Source organism: Anabas testudineus, chromosome 2, assembly GCF_900324465.2.
Source record: "Anabas testudineus chromosome 2, fAnaTes1.2, whole genome shotgun sequence".
Lineage (NCBI taxonomy): Eukaryota > Metazoa > Chordata > Actinopteri > Anabantiformes > Anabantidae > Anabas > Anabas testudineus.
The window spans coordinates 15,114,864-15,129,301 of record NC_046611.1 but is presented as its reverse complement, the minus strand read 5'-3'; the positions used below and the strand labels follow the sequence as shown (position 1 = coordinate 15,129,301).

At 40.2% G+C, this 14,438-nt stretch overlaps 3 protein-coding genes across 4 annotated transcripts in view; 2 read left to right on the top strand and 1 right to left on the bottom strand.

Annotated features, from left to right (window-relative positions):
- Nucleotides 1–4,707, bottom strand: part of fars2 (phenylalanyl-tRNA synthetase 2, mitochondrial) — a 70,524-nt gene extending 65,817 nt beyond the window's left edge. Inside the window, exons 1-2 of the mRNA XM_026362873.1 lie at nucleotides 4,621–4,707; nucleotides 158–495 (exon numbers count right to left, since the gene is read on the bottom strand). Coding sequence (XP_026218658.1) covers nucleotides 158–495; nucleotides 4,621–4,626 — 344 coding nt within the window. The 5' untranslated portion in view covers nucleotides 4,627–4,707. The remainder of the gene's footprint in view (nucleotides 1–157; nucleotides 496–4,620) is intronic.
- LOC113163505 overlaps nucleotides 1–14,438 on the top strand; it is a 1,294,879-nt gene that overhangs the window by 707,870 nt on the left and 572,571 nt on the right. The window lies entirely within an intron of this gene.
- LOC113163500 (NACHT, LRR and PYD domains-containing protein 12-like) overlaps nucleotides 1–14,438 on the top strand; it is a 664,684-nt gene that overhangs the window by 201,925 nt on the left and 448,321 nt on the right. The gene's annotated exons all lie outside the window — the stretch shown is intronic.

Sequence of the window (14,438 nt, the reverse complement as noted above, 5' to 3'; positions counted from 1 at the left end):
CCTGAAGTCTTCTTAAGAAAATTCATTTGCAGTTGCGGAGCATTCACTTTGCATGTGAGTGTAGAAATATTAGTGTTCAAAAGTTTTAGTTGCAAGGAAGCAGTTTGAAAGTAGGTGCTGGTCACATTGGAGGACTTCAGCTTTGCTCAGTGCGTACCTGTAGAAGTGAGCTTTGATCCTCTCTTTGATCAGCCAGAGAGGATGATGGGATTGGTTGTGGAGATTGCGGCCCACCTTGTCCAAGATCTTTGGTGTCACGTTGGTGAAGTCATCACGCGGGTATGACTGACCTGAGACGTTCACTGAGTCCTGACCGATCTCAGGTCGAGGAGTGGACCCATCTGTGCTGAGGCGTCTGCATGATGCTGTGCCCTGGTTGGCCGAGAGCGTTGACAGGCAGCTGCGATGGAGTAGAGAACGGGACGAGGACTGTAGGAGGGGACGGAGCAAGGAAAGGGGGGTGTTGCTGAGTCTCATGATGACTGTCCCATGGAGCTAGAAGAGCACAAGAGAGAATACATTAGAATATCATCAGTGTCTGCAAGATAGTCAGACCCACTTCAAAATGTTTTACAGTTGTGTTAAACTTTTGCTTTGTTTATTGCTGCAAAACACAAAACTGGCATTTGTATCTGTCTAAAGAAAAGGTGAAATGGAAGGTAATTCACTCCAAATTTGTAGCCTTGTTGACAACTGAGGTTGGGATGGAGAGTGAAATCACAAAATATAGTTATTACACCAGACTGTCATGTTGAAGATTTATCATTTCATTTACATTTGGACTGTAACAAACAGCCCGGGGCTTCAGGGTGCCTCGATTCAAGTATTTATATCATGCCAAATCAAAACAGAATCTTCTCAAGGCACTTCACATAATATGGTCAGAACCTCATAAGTTCATATAAAGAATCCTACAATTCCCCTTAAGCAAGCACTGGGCATCAGTGGAGAGGCAAAACTCCCTTTATTGACCTGGACCATGGGCTTAAACCTGCATCTAATGTTTGGGATGTGTTAGCAAATCGTTGTCTATTCAGTTACAGAGCAATAGGATCATTTATGTGTAATAACGTCTACATAAGGTTGATGTTCAATAGTCATTTTCTTTTATCTGTTTTTGGTCTCCACCACCTCCTGGGAGAAATACTTGCTCTTAAGCTGCTAAATGTCCACTATATCCATCAGCTGGTTTCTAAGTGCGTCCATCTTCTGGTTTTGATGCTCGCTGTCTAGTCATCATACGTATGCCTATGCAGTTATTAGAGGAGAGGGGAATAAGCAGGGTGTGAAGTAGACCAGTTATAAAAAAAAAATAAAATAAACAAAAAAGCAAACAAAAAACAGGCAGGCTTCTTAGTGGAGGTCAGAAGTTATAATTACACGGTGAAACAACAAAAATGGCACAGGTTAAAACGAGACGAAGGAAGACATCAGCTGTTCTCTGTCTCTCTTTGTCCTTTTGCCTCTTTCCATCTTTTATCTTTTGACAGGAGAAGGGACCATCAACCTTTTATCTGTCCCCCTCAAATATTTGTCCATTCACACACCAACACACACACTCAAACACACACACTAGGCGCATCCCTGAACAATGCCAAGGGTGTTGCATTGCAGTGGCATTGCAGCAAAATGGATTATTGTTCCTAAATCCATGAAGCTTTTACCTCTGCTCTGCTGCTGGTGTCATATTATACTGGACTGGACAGACCACTGCTGAGTTCCCTCTCTCTCACATACATACACACACACACACACACACACACACACACACACACACACACACACACACACTAAACAGTGTCTTGGGCAAAGGTACAGCTCAAGGTCATTTTAACTTTACCAGTAAAATAAATATATCAAGGCATGGACTTCAGATGGCCAAGCCTAAATCCCCCCAGCAGGCTACAATCTTCATTACACCAGACAAAACAACATAATGAACAGAAAGATGTTTGTACAATAAAAGCTGGGAAATCAACAAATTCTTCCTCTGCAGAGCAATAAAGTGCTCAGTAAAGGTCAAGGCAGCTAGGCCATAATTTATCGTGTACAAAGATCATAATTTGTCCGAAGGCAGGCATACAGGAAAGGTCACGTAAACACCAAACTAGACAAAGATCCTCTCTGCCGCTCTAAACACGTTACCAGGGTTTCCCACAGAGTTTTATCGTGGAGCCAGGACCTCACCTGACATGTACACCACCCCACTAAGCTCAAAAAATGAATACACTTACATGAAAGTTGCTCATTAAGATGCAAAACACAGTGTATTTTTACTTTGAAAATATTTTGCAAAAATGTTTTAAACTGACTCCATATTTCTAAAGACGCTCCTGTTTTTATTTTGCAGCCAGTGACAACTTTTCAGTTGCAGAGGGAAAAGTCTTTGAATTAATATTTCATGATATTTTCGTGCTGAATGCAATATGTCAAGATACACAAAGAATTATTTCTGTTGGTTTCAGATGAATCATTCCGACTATGAAACAAACAAAATGTTTAAAATGTCCATAAGTAATAAGAGTGCACAGAGTTGAAGGAAACACCTTCACCTCTTGTTTTGTCCAAAAAATGCTGTACAGTCACCAAAAAAAAAACAAAGATATCATTATTATCATCATCATCATCATCATCATCTCAATTGTCCTGAAGCGACAGACTCACTGTGGAAATGAGGAATAACTGCTGCTGCGGAAAAGGTGACAAAGCCCTTTATCTTACGTGATCACAAAAGGTCATGTGACATTTACAGTAGGTTGAATGCACAGTACGTGATCCTGCATCCTGCAGCTCAGTGACTTTGTTTCATCATATTATAACTCGAATGCTTTCTCTAAGTGAAAAAAGAAAATCTCCCTTTGGTCGCCTCCGTCTTGGCTTCTCTTGGCATGTCTCACGTTTCCTCTCTTTGGGAATGACTTCCTTCGTAGCATGTGATTATCACCATATGTTTGTCACTATGGCACCGACCACCACCACCACATGTACACATATGAACGCCTACACATAAACGCATATGTACGATTAAGGATCTGGAGCTGAGCAGCAGAAAACAGAGACAATTTAACATGCGTGTAAACATAGATAAAAAAAGACTAAAAAACACAGACCTAAAAATCTTAAAATCAAGATGTTTGTTTGTTAGAATTTTAAGTGGCTCTGAAACATTTAATGTAGGAAGTTGAACATAGTATTTGGGTATTTGGAGGTTTCAGCAGCAGCAGTTTGACTTTTACTGGGCATGAGTCCCTTGCCTGGTTTCCAGTTATGTCTTTTTGCAGTAGAACATCAAGTTTAGGTGACTGCAGCTTTATTTACAGCTGCAGCTTTATTTATAGAGAAATAGAGATATTTTCTTGCCTAAACTTAACCAATACTCACTTTCTGTTAATAAATGTAGGACTGGATTCAATAGAATAATATGTTGGGTTACAGAAACCTGACCCTAGTTTGCAGTTTAGTTGTGCTGAAATGTAATTTTTATGAGTCAGAGTTGCACAGAGGACAACTTCAGTGATTCTGTGACTTTGCAGTAAATACTTCAGTTCAAAATTTCAGTGTTGTGCTTTGAATTCTAATGAAAAACAAAAGAGATGCAGTTTCAGATGCGTATAGTTCGGCCCACAGGAAGACTCCCACCAGCTGGCCAATCAGAACCGAGTGGGGGTATGAGGGGAATTAAAAGTACAGGAGCCCTTAGCCTTTTTAGGCAAGAGAAAGTGTTTACTAAAGATCTGTCATAACATATATTCACAGTATTTTCACTTATAACCTTATATCAGTGGAGCCTCAGAATAAAAAATAAACCCTAAATTAAGCATAATATGGTCACTTGAATGAGATAATTTACTGTTACTATTTATTTAGAGCAAGTGACAAAAACAGTCAAAGGTCAGAAGTTACAGAAACCTGCCTGGTACCCCTAAACCTGCAGATCTGAACAGTGGAAAAAAAAAAATTAAAGGAAATGATCACATGGATTTTTAAAACACGGTCGTGAACTTCAGCAAAGGAAAATATTAGATCAGATCAAATTTTAATGAATCCTGTGAGAGAGCTGCTGCTGTTTGGCTGTTTATCGGGAAACACTTCACACATCTCTGCTCAGATCTTTTATTTTTTATGTCTGGTGACACAACTGGGCCCAGAGGAAGCACGGAGCTGCTGAGTTTATTCCTCCAGAGGGTTCAGACTTTTAAACCCTAGCGACGTAGTAATCTTCAATGACTTATGACTCGACAAAAGTACCCATTTAAGACTGACTGAGGTGGAGTGGGTGAGACCAGTGAAATTTTATAATTCTTCCAATTCTAAAATCAATCACTGTTAAATACCAATAATGCTGAACTTTTTATTCTAAAGTTTTGTACTGTAAATTGCGTTGTTACTGATTTGTTGTTGTTTGATTAAGCATACCTGAATATTTTCTAGTTGTAACTTCCTAAATGTAAAAATCAGCACTAATACAGCTTCAGATATGAAAATATGGCAGATTAGTGCAGCAGAGATAAAATGTGTATTAGTGTAAGCATCTCTGAAGGAACTGAAACATGATTCATCATGTGTGAAAGTTGCTGAGAAAATCCCTTGTTTTGTTGCCAAGAAGTTGTTCTGACTAACCAGCATGGCAGCCGCCAACAGCGAAGCTGCGATGCGACTTCTGACGCTGCCAGATGACTAAAGGTGGCAACAGAGACTCCGCCAAGGACGAGCTGCAGCCTGTTGTCCCAAAAAAAAAAAAAAAAAACACACTCCCACTGCACATCAAAAACAAGGAGAAATAAAGTTAGAAATGTGTCAGATAGCGAGACAAAGCTCAGAGCCTCAGCACTGTTCCCGTCTGATGTGACAAAAACTGAAGGCTGCAGGAAATATGACACCTCGGACAAACACCAAGGTTGCGCACACACACACACAATCACACACACACGTGCACGTGATGAAACAGACGTCAGACATGAACTTCAGCACCTGAGTGACATGTCTCTCACACACACATACACATGGGAAGCTTCAATGCAGACAGAGTCATTCAGCCTATAAGAAATGACACACTGATAGAGAGAGGTGTTGAATTATATACTGCAGAGAGAGAGAAAGAGAAAGAGAGAGAGAGAGAGAGAGAGAGACAGAGACAGAGACAGAGAGAGAGGCAGCGGCAGGTCCATAGAGAGATATACTGTGATCATGCCTGTGTGTGTGTGTGTGTGTGGCTGCTGAGACAGAGGTCCAGGTAAAGGGGGTCAGTACTGTCGGTGTGTAAAAATCACCATTCAGTGACGTAAACCTTATTTTTACTAAGCTTCAAATTTGCTTTCCTGTTTTATTTATTTTTTTAACTGGAAAATAATTCATAGTTTCTAAACACACCCACATTTGAGATGCCGAGAAGATTAACAGTGGTTAAAACCACTTTAAAACCAATTCTGGGATATTGGACTCTAGAAAAAAAACAAATGAAGCAGTGCTTACATTTAGTTAGACTAGGACAGTTCTACATGTTTTGAGTGGTCCTCTTCCTAAAATTTAAATATATTTATCCAAAGGTACAAGACACAAACTGTAAATTAAAAAAAAAAGCCAATTTACTCTGGAGCTCCACGTTTTCTCACAGTTCAAACACTCACAGTGAGAGGAAGCTATTTTGGAGCTGTCGTGGTTCCCATAGAGAACACATGGCATCACGACTCGTGTGTGTGTGCGCGTGTGTGTGGGGGGGTTACCATCACAGTGGAGAACATTTGTCTGGTCCTCACACTTTTAAAAGGCTGAGGGTTTTAGCTGAGGTTAAAGGGGAATTAGTGTCCTTTATTTTATTTTGAGGACCAATATTCTCCATAATATTAATTATTACATTTCTGGATAAAGACCAATCGTAAGAAGTAACTAAGTACCATACAAGTACAAGTTACTTCGTACATTTCCTCTCTGAAAAAATATACTTTATAGTGTGTCCTGTGAAGTGATAAAACACCACACGACTGTGTGAATGACGTGTGAGTATCTGTGAACCTTACACACCGGAGGACCAGGTGGCGTCCCACCACCTCTCAGCCCCTCCCATCACAGGGACTCCCTCTCTGGCACCGTGACCACTTCCTGTGTCCCTCTTCCTGTCCACGACGCCATTCGCTTGCCAACACAGACAGTTACACAACCTCCGACACCTCTCTCCCTTCCTACAGTGTTATCTTAGTGAATGAAATGATGTGGGGAACATTAAAGGTTTGACACTGTAAAAATAACCAGAGTTAACACTTTTAATGAGCAACAGTGGAGATGAGACAACTATAAACCTACACTTGTTCTCTTTAAAATGCCAGATTATTTCAAGATGTGACACTTCCTAATGCTGTAGCATTTAAAGTGTGAAGAATAAGGTGGATTCCTGTTAATCATTTTCATTTACATTCATTATACTTTGCCTCTAAACTGTTGTGAAATCAAAATCACCCCCCCCCACATAACTCTGCAAAGGTAAATAGCCACTAAAAAGAAAATAAATATAATAATAAATAATAATTGAATTAAATAAAAAACAAGGGCTGAAAGGAGTAAGAAAATTAATGAATTGTAAGATATTAGTTTATTTTTTTCTTTAATGTCACAGATTTATTAAAATATTCTAAAGTTAACTTCCTCCCAGTTTATCTGACAGCTTGTTATGATGAGAGGACAACTGAGCTAAAACAAAACTACTGTAACTGAGCTAAAAAAATATGAATAGATATGTCCCTACATGCAGGGTGATCCTTCCCCACTGCCAGTATTCACAGTGGCTACGTGTGAGGTATTCACGGACCACACAGAACGTGGGTCAGTTGAATTTTGCAAGCACAAAGATCACAGAAACCATTGACAAAAGAATAAAAAATGAAATAAAAGAATAAAATACATTTTTATACAGGCTTTTATAAACAGCACCTAGCACTTGCTAACACAGATAAATGCACCACCACAGTGCACGTTGGGACCTGTGTTCCTTACTGCAAACTGAGATGCACAAGCCAGGGACACACTGTCCATGTGCATCTTTTTCGGTGATACAGCAGGTTTTGTGAAGTGAAGCCTCTGAAGTGAAGCCAATCGATCATTTCTAAATATTTTGTCAATTAGCCAAAGTAAAACCACCAGTGACACAGTCCTTTTACAGTTTGACATATTAATATGATTAACTCACATGTGCTCAGTTCTCCTAACAAAAATTATTTCATACAACTATTCGCTGGTGTTTAAGAGAAGGAGTTATCAGCACAACATGCATATGTGGTATATGGAGTTATAAACAGGACAGCTGCAGTAAATCTGCATAGCTGTGCGCGCGAGACATGATAAGTTACAGGGCGGCCGAGCTGCAGCAGGAGTTATGGGAGCTGTAGTCGAGCTGAATGGCTCATACTGTGCCACTGATTTAAAACAGTTTGTTGAGGAACGACCCCACATCCATCTCCACTCCCTGCAACTCCTCCTCCCCCGTCCCCCTGTGGACTTTTAAATAGCCATAAACTCTGTGCCCCTCGGTACATTTACTCAAGTACAATTCCAATGTACCATACTTCAGTGTTTCATGGTTCATGTACTTTCTTTGTTTCCACTAAATTTTAAAGGGAAATTTTGTAGCTGTACTTTCACGTTTTTTTACCCTGCTGTGCTTTCTCTACAGGGGGGTACGTTTGCTCTAACTACTTCCGTTGTAGAGATCGAAGGGAATTAAGAAATCTGGTTGCACAGAGGCATCAGGGCAACTGGTTAGCCTCAGAGGGAGCTCAGAATAAATATATATAGGTAAACAGAAAACACGTGCAGTGTATTATTATCATCATGTGGACTATGAGTATGTCCACAGAATCCGTATGTTCTGCAGAATATATGAGATCACATATCCAAGTCAGTCGGCCTGGACATTGACATTGTCCATTTCCTTCAGGAAACTGGGCTCATCTCTATAACCCATTGTTTCTAATAATGCATGCTCTCCACGGGGACCACCCCTCACAGAAACCAAACGATTTCCTCAAGTGAGAACATGTCTGACACCGACAATCACCTGTTGTGTGCTGCATGTGTCAAAGTACAGTTCATCTGTGGTCCAACTGGATGAATAGGTTGACTCTCCTTACAGCAAGACCCAGCCAAGGTTTATGACTTACATGCTATATACACACTTGCACCTAATTACATATTTCCACTGGTTCAGAGCCTCACACAAACAAACCACTGTTGGAGAAGCATATGGCTGAGGGGTTAGTTCAGTCTGCAAGTCATCCCGAATGTATATTCCTATACAGACAGCTTTGATGGCTATCTCTGACTATAATCATGTTTATTCTAAGTACTGTCAGAGACTAACTATTTGACCCCCCATTTAATGTGAGTACTAATTCACATTAGTGTTAGTGAGTTAGTGTTAGCAGAATTTGCACTAGCTATAGAGTCACTATAAGCTGTAGTTATCCTCTTATCCTTCCATCACCTTCTCTCACCTTTTCTTTTACTTCCTCTTGCTTCCTTTATGCTCACTTCCTCCTTTCTTTCAACCATTTTCCTATGTGTCCTTCCAATTTGCTCTGTTCACCTCCCCTCCCTGTACCTCTTCTTCCTCACTTCACAATAAAGTTATAACTGCCGCACCGCTCACAGAGGCAGGCAGATTTTTGACAAGCTGCATTAGATCAAACCTGCACAGGCAGCCAGTAAAATGTAATAAAAAATATTTTTAAGCTCTAATAGAAAAGGAGAAGAAAGGAAACAAGGAGGGGAAGGGAAGAGATGAGGAGAGAAGATAAGGCAAAAAATAGTAGAGAGGAAGGAATGAGACTAAGAAGAGACATGGTGAGAGAAAAGAAGGAGGCAGGAAAAAGGGTATCGAGAGGATAAAGGGAAGAAGGGCTTGAGAGAACAGGGGGCGAGAGGAGAGGAAGAAAGGAGTGGAATCAAGGACATAAGGATAAGGGAGGAAACGGGACAAAAAAAATAATGGGGGGGGGAAAGGACTAGTTAAAGAAACAAGAGCAGAAGGGGAGGAAGGAAGGAGCCCTGAAGAGGACCGAAGAGGAGACAAGAAGAATTGAGGGGAGGTGAGGAGCATCTGACATAATGAAGAAGGAGGGAGATTTTATAGAGGAGAAGAAAAGTGCAGAGGCTGCAGCTCTTTGCCACACGGCAGCTCCACTCGTACATCCAATTTGTTTCCCTTCAGTGTGTGTCACTCACACAATCGCACTCACATCTACAGCACACACAAACGTACATGTCCATAGACACATGGTTGTCAATACATATGTGCACACACGCCCTCCACTCCCCTCTAAACCCCCAAGTCTTGAAGTTATGTGAAGTACAGATGCTGCAGCTCTGTGGCCTCGAGGCTCCATCGTCCTGCTTGTTCTTTATCTCTGCAGTCTGCTGTTGTTCCTGCAGACATGCTGTCATGACAGTGCCACGCACATTTTACTTACACAGATTTAAAAAATGTATTTTTTATACTGAAATACTGTGTTTTATACCAAAACATGATTCTATGACCATTTCTATGTTATATGGCCTTTTTTTACATATCAACATGGGCACAGCATCGCTTTGCAGTTTTCAAAAACTGCAATGAAAATGTTACAGCTGGCAGTAATCCAGTGAGATGTGGCTGAAAGCTAGAGAATTAAAAAGGCCTGACCCTGTCAACAGTCCTGAAATCTAAGCGACAGTTTACTGTTTTTAAACAGTTAGGGTTCCGCTTATTGTAACTGCTTCTTTAAGTCCGAAAATCCTTGGCTCTGTTGACCCAACCCTCCCTACAAAAGTTTGTGCGTCTTTATAGACTTAGTCTGCTGGGGGACCTCCCGTGATGCATAAAGCTCTGTTGCTCTCCGAACATTACATGTCATTAACTTTGTGTCTTCTCCCCTGTAGTTGTCTCCCTCTCCGCCGTATGTTTCAAGTGCAGTTACTGGACCTACCAAGCTGCCCAGTGATTTATCTGCTGCTTGTTGTTGACTCTTTTCCATCTCCTCTTTCCACTGACTCCAACCGGTCGAGGCAGATGGCCGTCCACCCTAGGTGTTTTCTGTCAAAGGGAGTTTTCCCTCTCCATTGTTGCCTAGCACTTGCTCAAATGGGATTGTTGTATTTTTATATATATATATATATATATATATATATTATATATATATATATATATATATATATATATATATATATATATATATATATATATATATATATATATATATATATATATATATATATATATATATATATATATATATATATATATATATAGTCTGTAAAGTCTTAAACCTTACACTGTAAAGTGCCTTGAGATGTTGTGATTTAGCGATATATAAATAAACTGAACTAAATTGAAATAAATACAGCATGAATGTGTCATTTTTACTACAGCCTCCAGACATCGTTCAGCATTTCAGTTTTGTTCGTTTTCTGCTGCTGGTACAAACAACCAGGGCAGCTGAAGGTTTTGCACAGATAAAAAGATAAGGTAACAAGTATACTGAACCTGTTTAACTACCAACAATTGCTGGATAAATTTAATACTAAAGAGGAAACCATCTATAAATCAGCAGGCTATAAGGCAGGATCCTACTTTAGGGAGCGTGCATTCTATATTTATTGAAAAGTCGCAGTGAAAAGGAGAAAAAGCTGTCTTTCACTTCAGTGTGTTATGTTTTCTGCAGCCACCGTTATTGTTAAACTGCATTATTTATCCTGCCTGATTTATTCATTTTCATTGTAATACCAGTTTTCTTTCCCATCGTTCATTATTATTTTACAGAGGCTGCTCAGGGCCGTCTGCAGAGTCCTGCCTGTAAAGTTTTGTCCCACAGCAGCAGCAGTGGCAGCACAGAGCCTCTTTATGAATATGAGAAAGGCGAGCTGCGTATCGACCGGTTCGAGTCGTAGACCCCAGGGACTGCGAGGGCTGATCTGGATCAATTATTCCCTGCAGTGACCAAACAGCAGCATCTCAAAGCTCGGTTTTTATCCCCCGATCTGTCAGATTCAGCAGCTTCAGGCAAGGATGGAAAAATATGTGTATTCTGCATTTTATAAAGTTTACTTTTGTTGTCGTCCTGTTCTGTAAACCCTGAGAGCAGAACATTTTTCAAAGTCCGAGTGGAGTGATTGGATTGAAGATTGAACTGAACACTCATGGAAATGGGCAAAATGATTAAAGGGAAAACAAGAAATGAATGAATAGTTGAATGACAACATCCAAAAGCGTAGTATTAATTCTGTTGTTGGACTTACAGAAAGCCTATTGTTAGTGGTACTGAGTTAGTAGAGATTAGTATCCATGTGTGACATACAAAAATATACAGTTGCTGCTGTTCCATTGTTTACACTGAGAATGAGTCGAGAGGCTACTATGTGGAGAACTACCTCAAGTGTGCGGAAGCAACAATATATATGCCTGAAGTTATCGGTTTTGAAAGATGGGACCAATCTGATTTCAAGTGGGGCTCAGCGAATGTTTCCCCGCTGCTGTTGGATTGGCTGTTTGCAAGAAGTTATTACCGGCAGAAGTTACGAAGTCTGTTGTTATTAGAATTTGAAGAACTAAAAATGATTGTCTGCAAGAAATACGAAAAGCACATTTTGACAAACGGGGACCAAAAAAGTTGTTTCTACGTCATTTTATTCTGCATAAAAATGCCACTAAACCCTGTGGAACCTCTGTAATCTCTCTCAGTGCAATAAAATAACATTTCTGTTTTTCTCTGTGTGATACCTGCAGGACTTCAAATCTAATTAGAATTGAAACTGTGTTTGTGATATTGATGTTTAGTCTTCAAAATGTTAAAGAATTCAGGAGGTGAAGGTACAACCGCTCGATATGTTTTAGAATGAGCTTTGTTTTCATGTCAACATAGAGATAAATGATATTCAGTTATTTCATTCATTAATCAGATTTGTACAGTTCCAGTTTGAATGAATGAATGAATGAATGTTCAGCTTCAACCTGTTTAGGAAGCACAGTGGAACACTGTTGGCTGCAGAGAGGCTACACCTGTTAACCACTGACAAGGGGACCAGAACATGTGTGTGCGGCATGCACACGTGCACAGACACACACACACAAAGAGGAAGTGTGGGAGTGTGAATCCTGGCTGCGACACAGTAAACATATGCTCAAGAGACGTTGAAACGAGTGCAAATTAGAAATTGAAAATATGCTGCACACACATACACACACACACACAGGCGCAGAGTGTCGGGGGTTTTGGCTAATTTTGCAGCTTTGCAATTCATATTTTCAGTGTTTGGGGATTTGAAAGAAGCCGACATCTCATTTTTTGCCATTTAGCTGTTACCCACGCACAGCATCGTCCTCTGGGTGTGACTGCAGTCAGGGAATCCACTGATGATAATTACACAATATCTGTACGATGAGAATACTGACACATCTGAGCTGTTTTACAACATCTGCTGAGGCTGGAGTTAGATTAAACGAATACATTTGAAAATGCAAAAACAAGCTGTGAATTTCTGTGAGCAACAAATGAAGGATGGATCATGTGGAGGCTAGAAAAATTACATACAGGTTTCAGAATGAATATGTCCCAAAACATAGGTGACAAAATGGGCCTTTTAGGAACAGGTCCATGGCCAGAAAGATCATGGAGTTCGAGTTAGGATCACTAGTGTATTTTAATTTTGAAAATCATAAAGCCAAGCTTAATGATTCAAAAAGACCACAAAGAGAGAAATCACACAAAACTCAAAATGCATGTTAAAAAAGGACCAAAAACTTGACGCATCATGACTAAAAGTCTGTTAAAACTGTTAAACAACGTAAAAAAGACACACGATGGCTACATACTATTAAAATTAACAAAAGCTGACACAAGGACTGAAAGAAATAGACACAACTAGTTAAAAACAAGTTAATCGTATTAATTGACAATAGCACTCGTTTTCTCTATGTCTTCCTATGCAAGTCACGTTTGGTTTCTCTAACCCTTCTTAATAGTTTTATCACAAACGTTTATTTCTGACCTTCTGACGACCTCAGCCCTCAATAAAACTTGCTGGTTTCATCTTGAGCGTGCCTTTTGCATAAAAACTGTCTCTGACTGACTTTTTCAGCTGAAGAATACAGTGTCCCTGCCTAAAATAGTTCAGATAAAATAGGACCAGGTGCTGCATAAGCAAGTTTTACTCTTCAGTATGAAAATACCTAATGAAATCTAAACCTTTTTTATATGCACCTGCTATAACATTTGAAAAATATACTGTAGATCAGCTCTCTAGGAGCTCATTGTTTCTGCAGGTTATCAGAAAGGAAGCCTCAAGTTGAACGCAGACTTACAGCGTTATCCCTTGCAACTCAGAGTTGGTCTCCCAATAAAGACTGAAGCCTTTTCATGCACAACGAGCTCACTTCACTGGGAAGTGCTGTTGCCGTAAAAAAAAAAAGGAAGGAAACAAAGGTGTGTGTCGACCTAGTAAAATTGAGGTTTAAACATAATTAACAGCAGAATGAAAATGAAGGACGAGAAAGTTCATCATGTGTCTGTCTGTCACTCATCTTCTTCAAGGTGCAGCATCTAATTCTTGTTGACTCATGATCTAAACCCTCATACAGACAGGATTAATAGCTCTTGAGGAGATGAGTTCATGCTGGTACAGTGATTGTCATATAAAATCCAGTTGGTGAGTGTTTCTCAACACACTGTCCTCTCTGCTGAGACATTCAGTGCACAGGAGGAGTCTGGGTTGACAACTAACCACAAACCGGACGGCCCTCGTCCAAGGCCCCTGCACCGATGTCTCCTGCAGCTTTGACTTTCAGTCTAAGATCTACTCGTAAAATGTAATGGGAATAATGATGAAAAGAAACTCATAAGAAGGTCGGAAATCCTCTCAAATACCAACAAGCTCAAGAAAAATAATCACGTCAGCCCACTCTAAAGTGCATAATAAATGTATTTCAATGGAAAAAGAAAACCCAATACAAACCACGTCTAATCCACCGCCGGATTCTGCTTCTTTTTGCTCGTGACTTTGACGTTATAACTTAACAGCCCACTGTTGCAACGGAAAATGCAAATGCAGGTCTCTGGGCCCAAGCTCATGACAGAAAGACACTGGAAATGTGTCCTGTAGTCAGACGAGTGATCCAGTTTGTTTCTGGAGAAGCACAAACATTGGGTTCCCTGTGCTCAAGATGAAAAACACCATCCTGACCGGTAACAGCAAACGGTGCAAAAGCCAGCAGCTGTGATGATATCGGAGGTGGCGCCAGTGCTCACAGCATGGGTGACGTGCAGAATAGAGAGAGTTACATTGGCTTCTTGGAAGTCTGTATATATTTTGAGCGGGTGAGTGCCAGGTTTCAATCTGTACATGCCACCACAGCATTTCAGTGCATTTTGCTGACACACTGTCAATATTTACATACATGACACAGTGGAAAACCTAAA